Source organism: Spea bombifrons, chromosome 2 (genome assembly GCF_027358695.1).
Source record: "Spea bombifrons isolate aSpeBom1 chromosome 2, aSpeBom1.2.pri, whole genome shotgun sequence".
Lineage (NCBI taxonomy): Eukaryota > Metazoa > Chordata > Amphibia > Anura > Pelobatidae > Spea > Spea bombifrons.
The window spans coordinates 124,717,006-124,737,196 of record NC_071088.1 but is presented as its reverse complement, the minus strand read 5'-3'; the positions used below and the strand labels follow the sequence as shown (position 1 = coordinate 124,737,196).

Sequence of the window (20,191 nt, the reverse complement as noted above, 5' to 3'; positions counted from 1 at the left end):
TCCCCCCAAACATTTTACTTCAGATATGAAGTGGTATGGTATGAAGTGGTATATGACCCTGTCAAAATACCCCAATATGTGTTCAGTAGCATCTCCTGAGTACAGTGATAACAACCATGCATGGTTTTTCGGGTTGTTTGGGGGATAATAGGTCCCATTTGGGACACGTGCAATTCAGTTTTTAATTTAAAATTTGGACATGTTGAAAATTCTGCTCCATGCCCTATCTGGGACATACTTGAAGCTGGCCAATTCCATATACTCCCATTAAACCATATATTTTTGAAAACTAGAAACCCGGGGGTATTTCAAATGCGGTATTTTATCCCTCTCCATGCACTACTTTACCACCATCCATTGTTAAAAATTTGTGGTGGTATTTTGTGTTATTTTTTACTATCTGGACATTCTGTGTCCTATTTGTGGGACACCTTTGAACCTGCCCAATTTGATTTACTCCATCAAATCATAAATTTTTTAAAAAAACTAGACACTCATTGGGCATTTAAAATGCAGGCATTTTAACTCTATTCACATGAGAATTGGAACTGGATGGTTCCCCTGATGTTACCATTTTACTAAGTACATTGTGATTAGTAAGCTGGGCCGGGTTTGCATGGTTCACTACAGGAGTGTCTAGAGAGATCCCATTGAGAACCTGTTTTTTTTTAATGGCACCACCATCTTGCGAGAGGCATATCTTTTGCATTTGGGTAATGAAGCTTTCGGCATTTCTGCTGATTCCACCATCAGCTGAATCGCTTAATAAAATGGTTTGATCAGTTGAAAGTATATATACTATATCTATATATCTATATAACTATATCTAATATCTAATATCCAGAGTTTGTTATGCTCTAATATTGTTCTTAGAGCATAACAAACTCTGGATATTAGATATTAGATATAGTAGCCTGGTATTCGACACCTTCCGCAAGGAATACTGGCATGGGAATAACATCAGAATGGTTTAAAATAAAAAAATGGAACTAGACAGGGATGCCCATTATTCCCTTTATTATATGTTCTTTCTTTGGAGCCCTTAGCACAATTTATAAGATTCAATAATCAAATTAAAAAGATTCATTCTGTTCTTTGGAAGAAGTCAAAATGAACCGTTATGCAGACGATATCATAGTCATGCACTCAGATCCAAACGTATCTATAGAATACATAATTAAGGAAATAGAGAGACATGGAGATATTTCTAATTATAAAGTAAATATTTCTAAATCTAGTACTATCACCTTTAATGTAAATAAAATATTAAAAGGAAAAAATGCAGAAAAACATGCTTTTATATGGAACAGTGAGAAGATTGAATACCTGGGAATTCTTATATCAATGAAGGTAGAACAAATATTGGAAATAAATTATCAAGCCTTATTGAAAAAAACAAAAAAAATATTTTCTAGACTGGAAACACAGTCACATATCATGGTGGGGCCGTATTAATACAATTAAATCTTACATTCTCTCCATCTCGTTATACTTGTTCAGGTCAATTCCAATGGCTCTATCAGACAGAATTACAAATAGCTTTAGACCAGTTGATATGGAGAAATAAAAAACCCAGACTTGCGAGAAATTTAATATGTAGGAAATTAAAGGAAGGTGACCTTGGCGCAGTTGATATTGAAAAATATCACAATTCAAATATGCTAATACACAAGAGTAATTGGTTAATACCTGAAAATAAAACTGAATCTTGGTATCTCATGGAAAAAGAAAACGAAAGAAAATTGGACCCAGAACTTTTTCTCTGGCTTCATCCCTCAAAATACCATAAATGGCTTAAGCACGAGGAGAACCCGATAATCAATAATCTGCTAAATGTAAGGAAAACATCAAGTCAAAGATACAATAGTAGAGATAAAATTCCACTGTCCACTAACTATAATTCAAAGTTATAAAATATTGATATTAAAGATTGGCAATATATGGGTTTCAATAAACTGAGTGATTTGGTGGCAGGTGATGAAATAAGATCTTTTTGAGCTCTCAAATCAGAATCTGAGTTACCAACAAAGGATATATTTAAATATTTAAGAATTAAAAGTATTATTTCAGATCGTCTTATGTCAGAATCCCTCAAAGTCGATTTAGATATATGCCTTACATACACTATATGCCTTATACCCCCTGATATGCCACTATGCCCCCTGATATGCCTTATACCCCAGATATGTCACTCCGTCCTCCCCTGATAAGCCTTATACTCCCAAGATATGCCATAGTGCACTCATAGATTCACAGACACGTTCACAGACACTATACTTTTATAAATAAATACAGGATTAATCTTCACTGCCCCCAGGATTTAGATTCCCCTTAGTTTGCCCCCCTTTGCCTCTAGAACTGCACCTTAACTTAACCTTATTAAATTAATTCACTCCTCAGCATTAAATTAACCCTAAAGACCCCATTAACCATAACTGCCCCTAAATTAACCCTAAAGACCCCATCAACCATAACTGCCCCTAAATTAACCCTAAACACCCCATCAACCATAAATGTCCCTAAATTAACCCTAACGACCCCATTAACCATAACTGCCCCTAAATTAACCCTAACGACCCCATCAACCATAACTGCCCCTAAATTAACCCTAAAGACCCCATCAACCATAACTGCCCCTAAATTAACCCTAAAGACTCCATCAACCATAATTGCCCCTAAGTTAACCCTGAAGACCCCATTAACCATAACTGCACCTAAATTAACCCTGAAGACTCCATTAACCATAACTGCCCCTAAAATAACCCTAAACACCCCATCAACCAAAACTGCCCCTAAATTAACCCTAAACACCCCATCAGCCATAATTGCCCCTAAATTAACCCTAGACACCCCATCAACCATAACTGCCCCTAAATTAACCCTTAATACCGCACCAACAGTAATTGCCCCTAAATGAAATAGGAAATGGGCGGGGGCAATCATCAGAGTGACCGCAGGGAGGGACTGGTAAGTAGTAACTGCTTCGAGTCACACTGAATGAACAGGATTTTTATAAATCGATAAAAATCAATTTTCATTATCGATTATTATCGATCTTACTGATTAGTTGTTGCAGCCCTAAAAAAGATAATAATTAAAGAAAACAAAAAAAAACCCTTGCATCCCATTGCCCTAACACAACATCTAAAAAGTATAACCGTCCTGTCCCCGTTCACAACCCCCAAACCCGTTAAGCCTTAAGCATAAAAATTCTACGAATAATGTACACCTTAGAGTATATTGCCTATAAGTGCTGGGAAAGTATGGAAAATCTATATAAATTAGGTATTTCTGAAACCATTGCTCCGGGACTTGAGGTATCAAAAACCCCTGGGACTGAAGGGGTTAAATCTCTTACAACTACAATTTAAAATAAACCAGCAATGGCACATGGCACCAAAAGAAGTATCTAAAATGTATCCAACCACATCAGCAAATCGCTGGAGATGTGATTCTGGTCAGGGTACCTATATACATATCTGGTGGGAATGTAGATGCCTACAACCAATTTGGAATAATATACATGGGGCAATTAGAGATCTTGGGATTACCAATATAAACAGAAAACCAGAACCAGCATTATTGTTTTTAGCATGGCCAAGATTAGAACCGGCATTTTTTTTTCTGGGCATACATGTATTTTTAGCAATTATAACTTTTATTGGTAAAAAAATTGGCAATCCCAAAATCTACCTTCCTGGCCCCAATTTACCAGATTGAAATGGAAAGGAATAGTAATATAGCAGAAAAAGGATTTAGGATCTGGAGAGATTTGTATAATGAGAATTAACATCATTATAGTGGATCAAAGTCTCAGTCCCCTCGGTAGATGTAATCCAGGAACCCCCACGACATATCATCACCATGTGTATATCGAAATCATGAAAAAAGGAAGTTAGATTTAGAAAATGGCATATTTGATTTTTGATTTTTCTTGTCATTGTTTGTTTTTGAATACACAATAATATATTTGGGGATTTCAGATGTTTTTTAACAAAACAATTGAATTCTATCATGTATTCTTTTTTTTCTATGTATTTTTTTATAACATATTAAAATAAAACATTAAATATGAAAGAAAGAACAATACAACCTTGTGTGGTATTTTAAACCCTAAGACTGTGTGGCTATATGATCCCGGCAAAATATATATATACATTTCCACTGGACATATATTGAAAAAAAATACTTGCTACTGCATTCACTTTGCACCCACATACATTTCTGATATTTACCCCAACACTGCAACAATTTCCACTGTACCCATAATGAAAAATGACTGCCATTGCGCCCACTTTGTACCCACATAAAATTCCACTGCATCCATAATAAAAAAAGTGACTTTCCATTGCACCCAATTTGTACCATTTTTGCACCCATATACATTTTCACTGCACTAACAATGGAGAAAAAAATTACTAGCCGTTGCACCCACTTTGTACCCATATAAACTTCCACTGCACTTCCACTGCGCCCAAATAATCATCCACTGCATCCATAATGAAAATAATACTCGATTCTAACTCGACTTTGCACCCATATACATTTTCACTGCTCTCACAGAAAGGTTGGAGACACCAGAGTCAGGTAGAACCCAAGGGTAGCAGAAACGTTGTCAACACAAGCCGAGGTCAGGATACCAGGAGTCAGGATCAACGGATAACAAGCCAAGATCCGGATGCCGGAGAATCCACGTAAACAAGGAAACAAGCAAAGTACTTCACTTGTCACTGCACCCACATTAATGTCCAGTGACCCACAATAATGAAAACAGTGACTTGCCATTGTACCCAATTTGCACCCACTTAAAATTCCACTGCACCCATAATGAAAAAAATGTATTTCTATTCCACCCACGTCACACTCGCTTTGCACCCATATACAGTTTTCACTGCACTCATAATGAAAAAAATGACTTGCCATTGCACCCACCTCCATAAATTGCATGCGCACCTAAAATAATTCCTTTATCAATTGAATAGTATAAATATGTGCAGGAATAGTTTTTCTGTTAAACGCATTATACAAACATACATATTCGCTGGCGGTGGCTGCTGCTTTATTGTAATTTGTTCAAAGTTAATTTGTTACATGTGAAAAGTCATGGAGATGAGTTTTACAGCAACTTGGAGGTTATTAGAGTTTACAGGATTTTTTTTAAAAAAAGTTTCTGTTGCACGCCCACTACAGTTGTCCTTTAATTCAGCTTCTCCTGAGTGTTTATTTCTTGTTTCCATGGCAACCCAGGCAGACGGATAGAACTTCCAGAAAAAGAAACTGTTCAATAAATATCGTCCAAACAGAAGATGGAAACAGATAAATGTTGTTGAATACGACAAGCGCAAACATGAAAACAAACCCAAGCCTGCCGGCGCCCAAGTCTAATATGGATAGGTTGAGACACCTGCAAATATACACAGATATCAGCTGTAAACAAATGTAATGCATATTAAGTCAGCACTATGATGTCATCGAACTCCAGAGAACAGCAGTGAAGTAGGCCTTACTGATGATGTCATAGAACTCCATAGAATGCCAGGTAAGCATTGTGATGTCATAGAACCCCAGAGCATAAAAGGGCTTGCAACGATGCTAGAGACATCCAGTTGTATCCAGACTGTGAATTGGCTAAAGCCTATTTCTATTTACGGATATCGCTCTGTTGCTACCGATCTACTAGTCAGTCGTAGCACTTCTTGCATCATCTGGTTGGCAGCTTGCTGCCAGCCTTAACCGGCTGGGATTCCCCAGCATACCAGTGACACAGGGACTGCACACACAGCTCTGTCACTGAGACCATACAAAGGCTCAAGGAACATCACAGCTTTTGTGTAGGATCCAGCACTAAGCCGTGTCTCTGGAAGTAGTTGCCCCTGTCTCAGGGAGCCTGCTCCAGTGAGGATGGGCCAGTGCTGTGGCAAGGTTTGTTTTTCTCTCATATAAATAAGACTGCTTCATCCATCTTATGAAGGTGTTGTTGTAAGGCAATAGCCAATCTCATCCATTTTATTAGTAATAAAGAAAAATGAATATGTAGGTGTAAAGCACACCTAGGGGAGAAAATAATCCCCGTTATATATAAGTAAATATCCAGTAAATATCCACTGAGTTAACCTCTGCCACTTCTCCTGGGGGGCTGTACCAGCTATCTACCACCCTCTCAGTAACATAAAGCTTGTTTACATTCTTTAGGTTACATTTTGGGATAGAAATGTATATATTTTACAGGATGTTAGAAAAATATACTATATGAAGTGAGGTTGAATTTTTAAAATACATATAAGCCCCTGTAAAAGTGTATTATCCATAAAATACATTGACAGAAATTTCTATCTTCACACAGAGAGACAAACAGAAAGAGCTAGCAGCTCAGCTTGCAGCTATCAGAGAGGATGTCGGTGAGTCAAATACTTAATAATTAATGATGTACATCAGATAATTGGGTTATCAAAGAATGTCCATCTTCTGTTCAAAATGTCTGCAAATATCTGGTGATCACCTTTGTATCTCTTCCTGTTTAGTTTCCTAGGAATTTAATGTAAGGATTCAAAATGTTCCTACTTTAAAAGTCTTCTCTTAGAGATGACTCCTAAATGCATTCCAACCAAGTTTACATTTCTGAAAAAAAGTCGCCATATCCCTCTTTCTCTAAGCCCTCTTTTTATATGAGCTTGGTGGCCTGTGGAAAGGTTGTTTTTTGCTGTCATTAAATTAAAAAAGTACATGGCAGTGGGACGACCATCATCATAGCTATGAACCTCCAGAAACAGAAGACCCTTGAAAACATTAACCTTTTTAAAAGTCAGTGGTATTGATTTTAGAAGAAGATCTTCAGCAATGGCCCTAACACAATATTTGATTTAAAAATGTTTCATTGTATCTAATCGAAAAGTGATTTGATCTTTGTTTATTGCAGCCTTAAACCGTTCAAGGTGCGAGATTTTACAGAAGGAGAAGGAGGAGCTGGAAGTAAAGCTTGCTTCTGATGTGAGGGAGCTTAAATTTCAACAGCAAGCTGACCTAGAAGAACTGAAGGAACGCTTTAACTCCCAATGCATCCAGGAAATTGAACGCGTAAAAGAGGAGCATGACATCCTTCTCAAAGAAATTCAATTCCATCACCAGGAGCAGGTCAGTTATAGATTAGAGGCCTGTCCTCTGTTTATGGTACTAATTCTTGGGATTTGCTCATTAAACAATGGCCAGGGGAGCTAACATGGGCTAACATGCATACTTTTTTATTTTCACCCAGTAATAATTCCAAACCAATATTCAGAAACTTATTTTCTGGACATTAAAGCTTCTTCTTTAACTTTATTAGGGTCTTAATACCTTTCAGCTGGATGTTATCCTTAACTATATACTTGCTGCTCCAAATCTTAAAAAGTTTAATTCCAAACACTTTTAGACATTTTTGTACTTTTGTATATTAAAGACACCAAGTGCCTTTAAACAAGAAGCACGTGGGGACACCAGGCTCAGTTTCTCACATTGTAACCTTTTATCTACTCCTGACTTTGCTACATTTTTACATCCAAAAATCAGAAGCGTACACATCCATGAATAATGTCCACCATCCCCTTAATATTTCACATTGATACTGAGTAAGAAGATATATCTGAAGTGACCTTCACATGTTCTGTTAATTTGTTTCTTCCACACAGATCAAAACACTATCTGATAATCATGAAGCCATCCTGGCAGAGGTGAAACTTTCCCATTCTGCCGCCATTCAATCGATGAGCGATGACCATGAGAGACTGGTTGATGGTAAGTTTTCCTCATACTTCATTATGCGTACACGTAATGTACGCATACTATGGCTTATATCTGGTTTTGTGAAATTCTGATATAGAAATAGCATCTTCAGCTAGAGATATTCAGCTATGTATTCATATAGTAGGCATGAGCTTTACCACTAACTGAACCTTTAACATGCTGGGAAATCTTTACTTTACAAGTTTTTTTCATTTCTAACCAATCTATGACCGTCTATTAACTGTTTTGGAAGATGTTTTAGGTTTAGATGTGAAAAACAGCTCAAGCATTAATAACATTGTAGCATAGATAATGTGATTGTGAATTCATTTTTTATGTTGTTTCAAATAACAAGTTTGGGGTGCAATGTAGTGTTGTATTGTTTTATTACAATACCATTTCATATAGTAACATGCAATATGCTGAATATTAACAAAAATATATTCCTTACCAAGAAACAAAAACAGCACCCTTTACTTGGTCCTAAAGCTGCGCTCCACTCAATAATAGCTCACTTAGTTCAATGAAATCTCATTAGACCTCTGTCTTTATGTGTCAGAGCAACCCATTTATCTAAGGATACATTTAGCTAGCGACCCTCAGCTTAGCTACTATTCCAGTTTTAATCAGGTTTATGAAAAAGTTTTTAGACATATAAATGGCGGACACAAACATTGAGAAAACACTTGTGTTTGTCATGTTTATCATGGAATTAAGTGGAAAGTACGTTATTACTGTGTTCACATGCATTGATTACTCGGTGTTGCAAATTTAAGTTGACCAGTCAAAATGACATACAGATTTCTGTCTCTTTATATTTAGAATTGAAAGAAAGCCATGAATATGAAAATAAACAGCATGAGGACAACTTTGAAAAACTTCGGTTGTCATTAAAGGTAAATATTTTGCATTTTTTCTGTATTACTATCAGCTCGTTGCAGTGTCGTTTGAGTGGAATATTGGAGGTTTTGTTTCAAGAACAATTATGATGTGATAAGCTGGCACAGCATAATGTGGTGCAGTCACCGTGACAACCAATGTAATGCTTCATGGGGAGTGTGAGAGTTGAAAAAATATATTACCTATATCCTTTCATTAAATTTTTACTCAGGGGTGTAACATACAAGTACATATCCATTCTCATACAGAATTACATATCCATACTCACACACAATTACACATCCGTGCATACCATTACACATCCATGCTCACGCACACAATTACACATCCATGCTCACGCACACAATTACATATCCATGCTCACACACACCCACACAATTACACATCCATGCTTACACACACAATTACACACCCATGCTCACATGCAAACATAATTACACATCCATGCTCACATACATATATATGAACACATATACATACATCCAGCCTCCCTCCCGCCCCTGCAGCTTTCTCTCCGGCTGCTCTCACAGCCTTGGGTCCCTGTGGGGTCCTGTCTCCTTCTACCGGTTACAAATAGATGAGAAAGGGCCCATCCGACCTGAACTGGTGCAGTCCAGGTGGGAAGGGCCCTTTCTAAAGAAGTTTGAACTGGTATAAGGAGGCAGGAACTACCCCTGTCGTTACGCCAATGTTGTTACTGCTATTAGATTGTTAATGGTGTTGAAGGAATTTAGAGAAATACTTTTTTCTCAATGCAGTTGTGATTTATAGATCTATGCATTAGTTGTGAGCAAGAAAACCTTTGCACATTAATATTGTTTTTTTAATATTGTTTGTTTATTTTTAAGGACCAGGTGGACACACTAACATTCCAAAATCGTTCACTTAAAGACAAAATAACATGGCTGGAAGACTCTTTAAAGAAGAGCACTAAAGAGCAGCTTCAGGTATTTCACGGAATCTCATGTATATGTTTGCTTTTGATTCATTTCCTTAATTTAACCCTCAAAAATATATTTTCCAAAAATGTCCTCAGTTGATGTCATCATAATCCCTATAGTGCATACAGTGGCAGAACTACCGGGGTCGCAGGGGTCGCGACTGCGACCGGGCCCTGGAGTTCTGCCAGTCAGGGGGGCCCAAGGGGTGCCGAGCAGTTGCTGAAAACGAACGCTCGGCAACTCTTGGGCCCCCCTGGCTGACAGAAATCCAGGATGCCTCTGCTCCCCGCTGCTGCCGCCACCGCCTACCTCAGCGCTGCCCAGAGTGCAGTGTTGGGAGCGAGAAGCGTTTGTCTCGGGTGCCGGCGCTTCACGCTGAGCGCCGGCATATGACGTCATATGCCGGCATGTCAGCAGTGAAGCACCGGCACCCGAGACAAATGCCTCACGCTCCAAACACAGGAGTTGACGGTAAGTGACCTACAAAGGGGGGGTAGGGAGGGAGTGGGTAGATCGTGAGAAGGGGGGGTAGGGAGGGAGATGGTAGATCGTGAGAAGTGGGAGGTAGGGAGGGAGAGGGTAGATCGTGAGAAGGGGGTAGGGAGGGAGACGGTAGATCGTGAGAAGGGGGGTAAGGCGGGAGAGGGTAGATCGTGAGAAGGGGGGTAAGGAGGGAGAAGGTAGATCGTGAGAAGAGGGGTAGGGAGGGAGAGGGTAGATCGTGAGAAGGGGGTAGGGAGGGAGAGGGTAGATCGTGAGAAAAGGGGGGTAGGGAGGGAGAGGGTAGATCGTGAGAAGGGGGGTAGGGAGGGAGAGGGGAGATCGTGAGAAGGGGGTAGGGAGGGAGAGGGGAAATAGTGAGAAAGGGATAGATGGGTTGGGGGTGGGGGGCCCTTAACAGATTCTCGCACCGGGGCCCTGAGGTTTCTAGTTACGCCCCTGAGTGCATATGATAGCTGAGGGGCACCTTTTTATCAATGCAAATGCATGGAAGGATTAATCAGCACTCCTTTTAATGCATTTCCAAAGTTTCCTTACTCCCCATCCCCTTGCCTTGTGTTAGTTTCACTGACAGCGCTTTCTTTTCTACAGTTAAGTATGCATGTTAATCATCCTTATTCATTTTCCTCCCCATCAACTTATCTCTACCCATTTGTTAGGTAGCTGATTGTTGTTGATGGGTTCAGGCAGCCGTTTTAAGGAAGGGTGAGGAAATTGGCCAGAACAGGACCGAAATTTGATTAGAATGATTACCCTGCTCCTCACAGATCTCTTCTCTCCATTTATTCCAAAAACAATTACTTTTTGTTTTTATATGTACCTTATGGCCAGTTTTGTTATACAATAAGCGTGAATCCTACTGTTTCTTTTGCGACAGGTTGCGTTAGCACCTTATCAGTACTTGGAACAAGATCTAAACAGTATGAAGGCAGTGCTTGACCTGAAGAATGAATTGATTCGGAAGAAGGAGAAACGAATCATGGAATTGGAAATGCTGGTGGGTTTCTTTTTATACACACCAGTGGTAGCACATACTTTTATATTGTGCCATCACAATTATGCCCCCCCCAAAGAAATAGTGCACAAGTTTAGTTTGCATCATTAAGAGAAAAATATGACAATGATGTCATTAGTGGATAAAGTCATGATGTACATCACATGATGTACATAATGTAGTTGCATGGTAATGATCCGTCAAGGTTTTTTCAAGTTTTTTGCTGGCAATGTGGCTGCTAACATCACCTTATTGAATCTCACATTGCACATTGAAAGCTCATTTTGTTGCATTCATAGAAATGACAATTTGTTGTGAGGATACTTGGAACAGCTAAAACCACATTGAGATGATTGTAAATGATGTACATATAACACATTTTTAATTGTTTCCTATTGTAGGCTGAGACAAACTTCATTCTGGAGAAAAAGGTCCAAATTCTTCAGCAGAAAAATGAAGACCTGAGTGCACAGATTGATAGAAACACCGAAGTGACACAGTAAGTGAAATAGAAAATTATGCAGGGGTGGAATAATAAGGGGTGCAGCCAGTGCAAAGAGCTGATTGTACAGTAGGGCAATAAAGAGGCTGAGGTATCAAAAATTATCAAGTTTGTAGCTCTTTCCAGTTTTGCAACAAACTAAGGGGAAAAAACCTTTCTTGACAACCAAAATGGCAGTCAGATTTTTCCTTGGATCAAGAAGCTATTTCCCCATAAAAATGACCACCCTGAATATTATGTTTTTGCAAGTATTTATCCAATTGTTGTTTAAATGTCTGTACAGACTCTGATAAAACTACCTCTGCAGGCAGAGAATTCCACATCCTTATTGTTCTTACTGTACAAAACCCTTTCCTTTGCCTTAGACTAAATCTCCCTTCTTCCAGCCTAAATGCGTGAGCACGTGCCCTATGCATAGTCCTGTGCACACAAAGGGGATATTCCGGTAACGCATCACAGACATCATATCAATGATAAAACGTGTAATAGTCTTTTATTACAAAAAAAAAGTTTTTTAATGTTTATTTGATACAGATTTCTAGTCAATAAGCAGATAAGTCCCGATAATTTCATGAAAATGAAAGCTCGTCTAGCCTTGGCTATGAGTGAAGCAAATGCCTAGTATTCAGTGGACATAAGGCCACTTTGACACAACTATGTAGGTTATAGGAAACATGACACGTTTGTAAATTGATCTTTAATGTTTTTTAGGCAATTATCTGCTGAAAACACCCATCTGCGTGAGAACATAGAGAAAGAGATCAGGGAAAAGAAACAACTGAGCATGACGAACGAAGAGCTTGTTTGGAAGCTTCAGAATGCAAAGGCCCAACCAACTGCCTTTGTTCCCTATTGATCGCTCAACATCTAAATCTGTGTCTCACGTGAAAGTCAGCTCCACAAAATGAGACACTCCACTGAATCAATGTATTTCTGATAACACCAACAGAAATTTTTTATGTGCAACAATAACACCTAGTATTAAAGATCTAAATTGCACAAAACACAAATGGTGCATTAGACAATTTATTTTAAATTTTCATTTCACTAGATGTGTGCATACATTTTCATATAAACTTTATTTTTAATGAAAATTCCCTGTTCATGTTTCATCATCCTGATTCGTCCATTCGCCTACGCTATTACAAGCTCTTCTGGTACCATTACAAGCCTTTTTGACGCTTGTTGATGAGGTACAGTGGAAAGGACTGTGTATAGGAGAGTACGTATCAATGACTGATTAGTAGAAGTAGCAAAAAAAAAAACATGGGATGTTTATGGCTGTGGTTGACGAGTCCAACAAGTTGTGTGAGTGTTTCCCTGCCCAGACCCAGTGCCTTACTGCTACTACTGCACTGATACATGTATTCCACCCAACCTTTAATCCCCAGTCAGCAATCCTATTGATGGGATTAATTAAACAATGGAGTTCCTGCCTGTTTGGCAGCCAGGCTGGAGCCCTCTCTGACTACCTTGGGCCCCTGTATGACAGGTCATTCTGTCACAATAATAATTCTATAATGAAAGGCGAGTCCAACAAGTGTCAGGCACCCCCACATGTCGTCTGAATGAAAACAAGTCCCTGAAGTTCATCCAGGTCCTAACTGTGTGGAACTAACATTCTGACCCTAACAAGGCTCTCCAGCTTCTGTTTTCTCCTAGGCTTGGTTTCCTTTTAATTCACTATGTTTAATAACCTAAGGATCTGTGCTCCTGGATCATGAATGGTGTCTTAAAAGAGAAGCTATATAGAACTGTTTAACCCCTTTGTGAATATTGCTGATTTTATTTCTGCCTTGCTCATGTTTATTTGTAATTTTCTTCTTATTTACTGTACCCGCACACATTGTATATAAGTTGTTTTATATTTCAAACAAAGAAGGGCTTTCTATAGATACCATTATTTTGATCATACTTTATGATTTTCTATAAAAAATGTGAAAACTATAGAAAAAAATGACCTTGTCTGACTTCTACTTGAAAAATATTTCACCCATCTACAAAAGCTAATAAAAAACCTGCCTAAATAGATTATAATATTTGTCCTGAGTTAAGAAATACCCAATATTTTTATTCTTCTTCCTTTTTTTGCACGTTATAGGGCAATAATTAGAAGTAACATATTGCTATTTCAAAATAATTTTTCAAATCTGGTCATACTCCGATCTTGTGCTACTTATTCCCATCAAATCATATATGTTTGAAAATTAGACACCCCAACGTATTTCAAATGCTAGTATTTCAACTCTTTCCAAGCACTATTACCGGCCTTAGTCAAACTTTGTTTAGTAATTTTCTTTTTCTTTTTTTCCCCCAAACATTTTACTTCAGATATGAAGTGGTATGGTATGAAGTGGTATATGACCCTGTCAAAATACCCCAATATGTGTTCAGTAGCATCTCCTGAGTACAGTGATAACACCCATGCATGGTTTTTCGGGTTGTTTGGGGGATAATAGGTCCCATTTGGGACACGTGCAATTCAGTTTTTAATGTAAAATTTGGACATGTTGAAAATTCTGCCCCATGCCCTATTTGGGACATACTTGAAGCTGGCCAATTCCATATACACCCATTAAACCATATATTTTTGAAAACTAGAAACCCGGGGGTATTTCAAATGCGGTATTTTATCCTCCACCCCATGCACTACTTTACCACCATCCATTGTTAAAAATTTGTGGTGGTATTTTGTGTGTTATTTTTTACTATCTGGACATTCTGTGTCCTATTTGTGGGACATCTTTGAACCTGCCCAATTTGATTTACTCCATCAAATCATACATTTTTTTTAAAAACTAGACACTCATTGGGCATTTAAAATGCAAGCATTTTAACTCTATTCACATGAGAATTGGAACTGGATGGTTCCCCTGATGTTACCATTTTACTAAGTACATTGTGATTAGTAAGCTGGGCTGGGTTTGCATGGTTCACTACAGGAATGTCTAGAGAGATCCCATTGAGAACCTGTTTATTTTTTAATGGCACCATCATCTTGCGAGAGGCATATCTTTTGCATTTGGGTAATGAAGCTTCCGGCATTTCTGCTGATTCCACCATCAGCTGAATCGCTTAATAAAATGGTTTGATCAGTTGAAAGTTCTAATATTGTTGTTAGAGCATAACAAACTCTGGATATTAGATATTAGATAGAGTAGCCTTATATTTGACACCTTCCGCAAGGATTACTGGCATGGGAGTAACATCAGAATGGTTTAAAATAAAAAAAATGGAACTAGACAGGGATGCCCATTATTCCCTTTATTATATGTTCTTTCTTTGGAGCCAATTTATAAGATTCAATAATCAAATTAAAGATTCATTCTGTTCTTTGGGAGAAGTCAAAATGAACCGTTATGTAGACGATATCATACTCATGCTCGCAGATCCAAGCGTATCTATAGAATACATAATTATGGAAATAGAGAGACATGGAGATCTTTCTAATTATAAAGTAAATATTTCTAAATCTAGTACTATCACCTTTAATGTAAATAAAATATTAAAAGGAAAAAATGCAGAAAAACATGCTTTTATATGGAACAGTGAGAAGATTGAATACCTGGGAATTCTTATATCAATGAAGGTAGAACAAATATTGGAAATAAATTATCAAGCCTTATTGAAAAAAACAAAAAAATATTTTCTAGACTGAAAACACAGTCACATATCATGGTGGGGCCGTATTAATACAATTAAATCTTACATTCTCTCCATCTAGTTATACTTGTTCAGGTCAATTCCAATCGCTCTATCAGATAGAATTACAAATAGCTTTAGACCAGCTGATATGGAGAAAAAAAAAAAACCAGACTTGCGAGAAATTTAATATGTAGGAAAATATGCTAATACACATGAGTAATTGGTTAATACCTGAAAATAAAACTGAATCTTGGTATCTCTTGGAAAAAGAAAACGAAAGAAAATTGGACCCAGAACTTTTTCTCTGGCTTCATCCCTCAAAATACCATAAATGGCTTAAGCATGAGGAGAACCCGATAATCAATAATCTGCTAAATGTAATTAAAAAAATTAAGTCAAAGATACAATAGTAGAGATAAAATTCCACTGTCCACTAACTATAATTCAAAGTTATAAAATATTGATATTAAAGATTGGCAATATAAGGGTATCAATAAACTGAGTCATTTGGTGGCAGGTGATGAAATAAGATCTTTTTGAGCTCTCAAATCAGAATCAGACCACAGGATATATTTAAATATTTAAGAATTAAAAGTTTTATTTCAGATCGTCTTATGTTAGAATCCCTCAAAGTCGATGTAGATATACATTTGTTATACAAAAAAAAAAAAAAAATATTGGTTAAATTTTGGAATCAGGTTTAGTAAAGAAAAAACAGAGGATCAAGTTTCGTACTTACATAACAAAATGGGAAAAAGATACTGGGTGTCAATTTTCATATTAAGAATGGATTGGGATAATTCCAAAAATAAAACCATATGTTCACTGCTTAGCCCATTCAGTACATTATGGAAATACCGGTACGTCGTGCTTTTCTTGCAGCGGCAGGGACACATCCCTGCCGCTACACGGGAGATCAGGCTGTCTCCCTCTTTCTGCTACCTGATCTCATGTAACAGCTTCCGGCACGAACGCCAGAAAACTGTTACATTTTTAAGCACCGATCGCGCGATCGTGCATTCCCTTCCGGGTCGCGTCACTTGGAAGGTCATCGGAGGACAGAATACCCCCTGCATTGATGAGGCACAGACACTGTGGGGACTTGCATAGAGATCACAGTGTGATCGGTGCAGAGGGGTCGCAGGAAGTAGAGTGAGAAACAATATTTCTCACTCTTCTCCCAAGCTGAAACACAAAACAAAGAAAAAAATGGTTAGTGATTTAAAAAAAAAAACTTAAAATAATAAAAATAATAATAATTAAAAAAAAACAATAAAGTGAGCTAAGTGACGTCATTGGGACATCACTGGCATTAATAACATGTTCAAGAGGTCCCTGAGATGACCTCTAACCATTTAAAAAAAATAATATACAAAATAATACAAAAAATAAAAATATAAAAAAAATATTAGGGCTGCAACTAACGGTTATTTTCATAATCGATTAGTTGACAGATTACTTTTTCGATTAATCGGATAAAAAAATAAATGTAAATTTTTCATTTATTTAAAATAACTGGATGTTAAAAACAAACAGCAGAATAAAAAACACTTTGATAAAAAAGTATTTCTTGTTTTTATTTCCCAACCTGCCCCTCCCCCAGTTATGCACATCTGAGCCCAGGCTTGCCACACTACCTCCTAGATGTCACATACCCCCAGATATGTCACATACCCCCAGATATGTCACTCTGCCCTCCCCACATATGCCTTGCATACCCTATATGCCTTATACCCCCTGATATGCCACTATGCCCCCTGATATGCCTTATACCCCAGTATACCTTATACCCCCAGATATGTCACTCCGTCCTCCCCTGATAAGCCTTATACTCCCCAGATATGCCATAGTGCACTCATAGATTCACAGACTCGTTCACACACACTATACTTTTATAAATAAATACAGGATTAATCTTCACTGCCCCCAGGATTTAGATTCCCCTTAATTTGCCCCCCTTTGCCTCTAACTGCACCTTAACTTAACCTTATTAAATTAATTCACTCCTCAGCATTAAATTAACCCTAAAGACCCCATTAACCATAACTGCCCCTAAATTAACCCTAAAGACCCCATCAACCATAACTGCCCCTAAATTAACACTAAACATCCCATCAACCATAACTGTCCCTAAATTAACCCTAACGATCCCATTAACGATAACTGCCCCTAAATTAACCCTAACGACCCCATCAACAATAACTGCCCCTAAATTAATCCTAAAGACCCCATCAACCATAACTGCCCCTAAATTAACCCTAAAGACTCCATCAACCACAATTGCCCCTACGTTAACCCTGAAGACCCCGTTAACCATAACTGCCCCTAAATTAACCCTGAAGACCCCATTACCATAACTGCTCCTAAAATAACCCTAAACACCCCATCAACCATAACTGCCCCTAAATTAACCCTAAACACCCCATCAGCCATAATTGCCCCTAAATTAACCCTAGACACCCCATCAACCATAACTGCCCATAAATTAACCCTTAATACCCCATCAACCATAACTACCCCTAAATGAAATAGGAAATGGGCGGGGGCAATCATCAGAGTGACCGCAGGGAGGGACTGTTAAGTAGTAACTGCTGTGAGTCACACTGAATGAACAGGACTTTTAATTTTTGCTAAATTTTCAGTTAATCATCTAACTATGGTATCAAAAGAAAGCTCTATCCCTCCTTGAAATAACAATACATAGTGTACATGGATACACTATTAGCAGGAAAAGAGAAAAATCGCTGAAACCGACATACCGCAAAAAAGGCAAAATTGCTCCGGGACTTGAGGTACTAAAAACCCCATGGGATTGAAGGGGTTAAATCTCTTACAACTACAATTTAAAATAAACCAGCAATGGCACATGGCACCAAAAGAAGTATCTAAAATGTATCCAACCACATCAGCGAATTGCTGGAGATGTGATTCTGGTCAGGGTACCTATATACACATCTGGTGGGAATGTAGATGCCTACAACCAATTTGGAATATGAAACACGGGGCAATTAGAGATCTTGGGATTACCGATATAAACAGAAAACCAGAAACAGCATTATTGTTTTTAGCATGGCCAAGATTAGAACCGGCCTTTTTTTTCTGGGCATACATGTATTTTTAGCAATTATAACTTCTATTGGTAACAAATTGGCAATCACAAAATCTACCTTCCTGGCCCCAACTTAAATATCAAGTAGAATACCAGATTGAAATGGAAAGGAATAGTAATATAGCAAAAAAAGGATTTAGGATCTGGAGAGATTTGTATAATGAGAATTAACATCATTATAGTCGATCATAGTCTCAGTCCCCTCGGTAGATGTAATCCAGGAACCCCCACGACATATCATCACCATGTGTATATCGAAATCATGAAAAAAGGAAGTTAGATTTAGAAAATGGCATATTTGATTTTTGTTCTTTTTGTCATTGTTTGTTTTTGAATACACAATAATACTGTATATTTGGGGATTTCAGATGTTTAACGAAACAGTTGAATTCTATCATGTATTCTTTTTTTTTTCTTTTTTGTATTCGCTTGTACAATGTATTTTTTTTATAACATGTGAAAATAAAAAATTAAATATGAAAGAAAGAACAATACAACCTTGTGTGGTATTTTAAACCCTAAGACTGTGTGGCTATATGATCCCGGCAATATATATATATGTTACTGTGAAAGACCGAAATTGGTGAATGTCGACTTTCACCGGTGAATGTCAACACATACCAAATACGTTGGTGAAAGATCGAATATTTCATTTCATGATATGATATTCGGACACTCACCGGTGAATGTCGACAATCACAGATATGCTCTGGTGGAGGTCGAAAAGAGTACATTCGGACCCTCACCGGTGTATGTCGGAGACAAATAGGCGACTGGCTGTCTCCCGCTGCTGTCAGTCCGTATGCCAAATCCTTTGCTCTGCTGTCAGTCCGTATGCAACTCCCGCCAAATCCTTTGCTCTGCTGTCATTCCGTATGCCAAATCGTTTGTTCTGCTGTCAGTCCGTATGCAACTCCCGCCAAATCGTTTGTTCTGCTGTCAGTCCGTATGCCAAATCCTTTGTTCTGCTGTCAGTCCGTATGCAACGTTTGATGGTGCGAGTAACGTTTTCTACATTTTTTACGACACCCTTATTTATAATCAATGGATACCGCAGTGAATCGTGATCTTTTTCTTGAAAAGTTAAATGCATTAATTGCGGAAAAACGAGAAGACAATTGTTTTTATTTTTCTCAAGAAAAGTACTCTAAAATACTTTCTGAAGTGGTTTCTGCTAAAACTAAGTGCAATACACCTTTGGATTACAGACGATTAAAACGTTTTGATGTTTTAAAAATTAATGATGAAGAGAAGTTAATTGTACCATTAAAACAAGGAGACACGAATATCCAGTATTATGTTACCAATGAGGAATTGTTCAGTATACTATATGAAACTCACACCAGAATAGGCCACGGAGGAAGAACACGTATGCTGAAAGAATTGCAAGTTAAATACAAAAATATTACGTATGAAGTTGTCATGTTGTATTTAAATTTATGCAAACAGTGTCAAATGAAACACAGTGCACCTAAGAAAGGTATTGTTGTGAAACCAATGGTCAGTTCTGAGTTAAACTCAAGATGTCAAGTTGATCTGATAGATCTACAGTCAAACAGCGATGGCGAATATAAATTCATAATGGTTTACCAAGATCATTTAACTAAGTTTGTCCAGCTACGACCTTTGAAAACTAAGAGAGCTGAAGAAGTAGCGCATCACGTTCTTTCAATATTTTTAACATTTGGTGCTCCAGCAATATTGCAATCAGATAATGGTAGAGAATTCAGTAATCAAGTCATATCCGAACTATGCGCTATGTGGAAAGATGTTAAGATAGTCCATGGAAAGCCTCGTCACAGTCAAACACAAGGCTCAGTTGAAAGGGCCAATCAAGATAT

The 20,191-nt window shown here is 37.8% G+C and overlaps 1 protein-coding gene across 1 annotated transcript; it reads left to right on the top strand.

The window, feature by feature from the left end:
• The first annotated feature begins 5,589 nt into the window (after positions 1-5,589).
• LOC128473843 (microtubule-associated tumor suppressor candidate 2-like) lies at positions 5,590-12,452 on the top strand. Its single transcript, XM_053456069.1, has 9 exons — positions 5,590-5,679; positions 6,344-6,398; positions 6,917-7,131; positions 7,665-7,770; positions 8,581-8,654; positions 9,507-9,605; positions 10,978-11,097; positions 11,496-11,593; positions 12,308-12,452. The coding sequence occupies exons 1-9, from the start codon at positions 5,590-5,592 to the stop codon at positions 12,450-12,452; spliced, it is 1,002 nt and encodes a 333-aa protein (XP_053312044.1).
• The last annotated feature ends 7,739 nt before the right edge of the window (positions 12,453-20,191 follow it).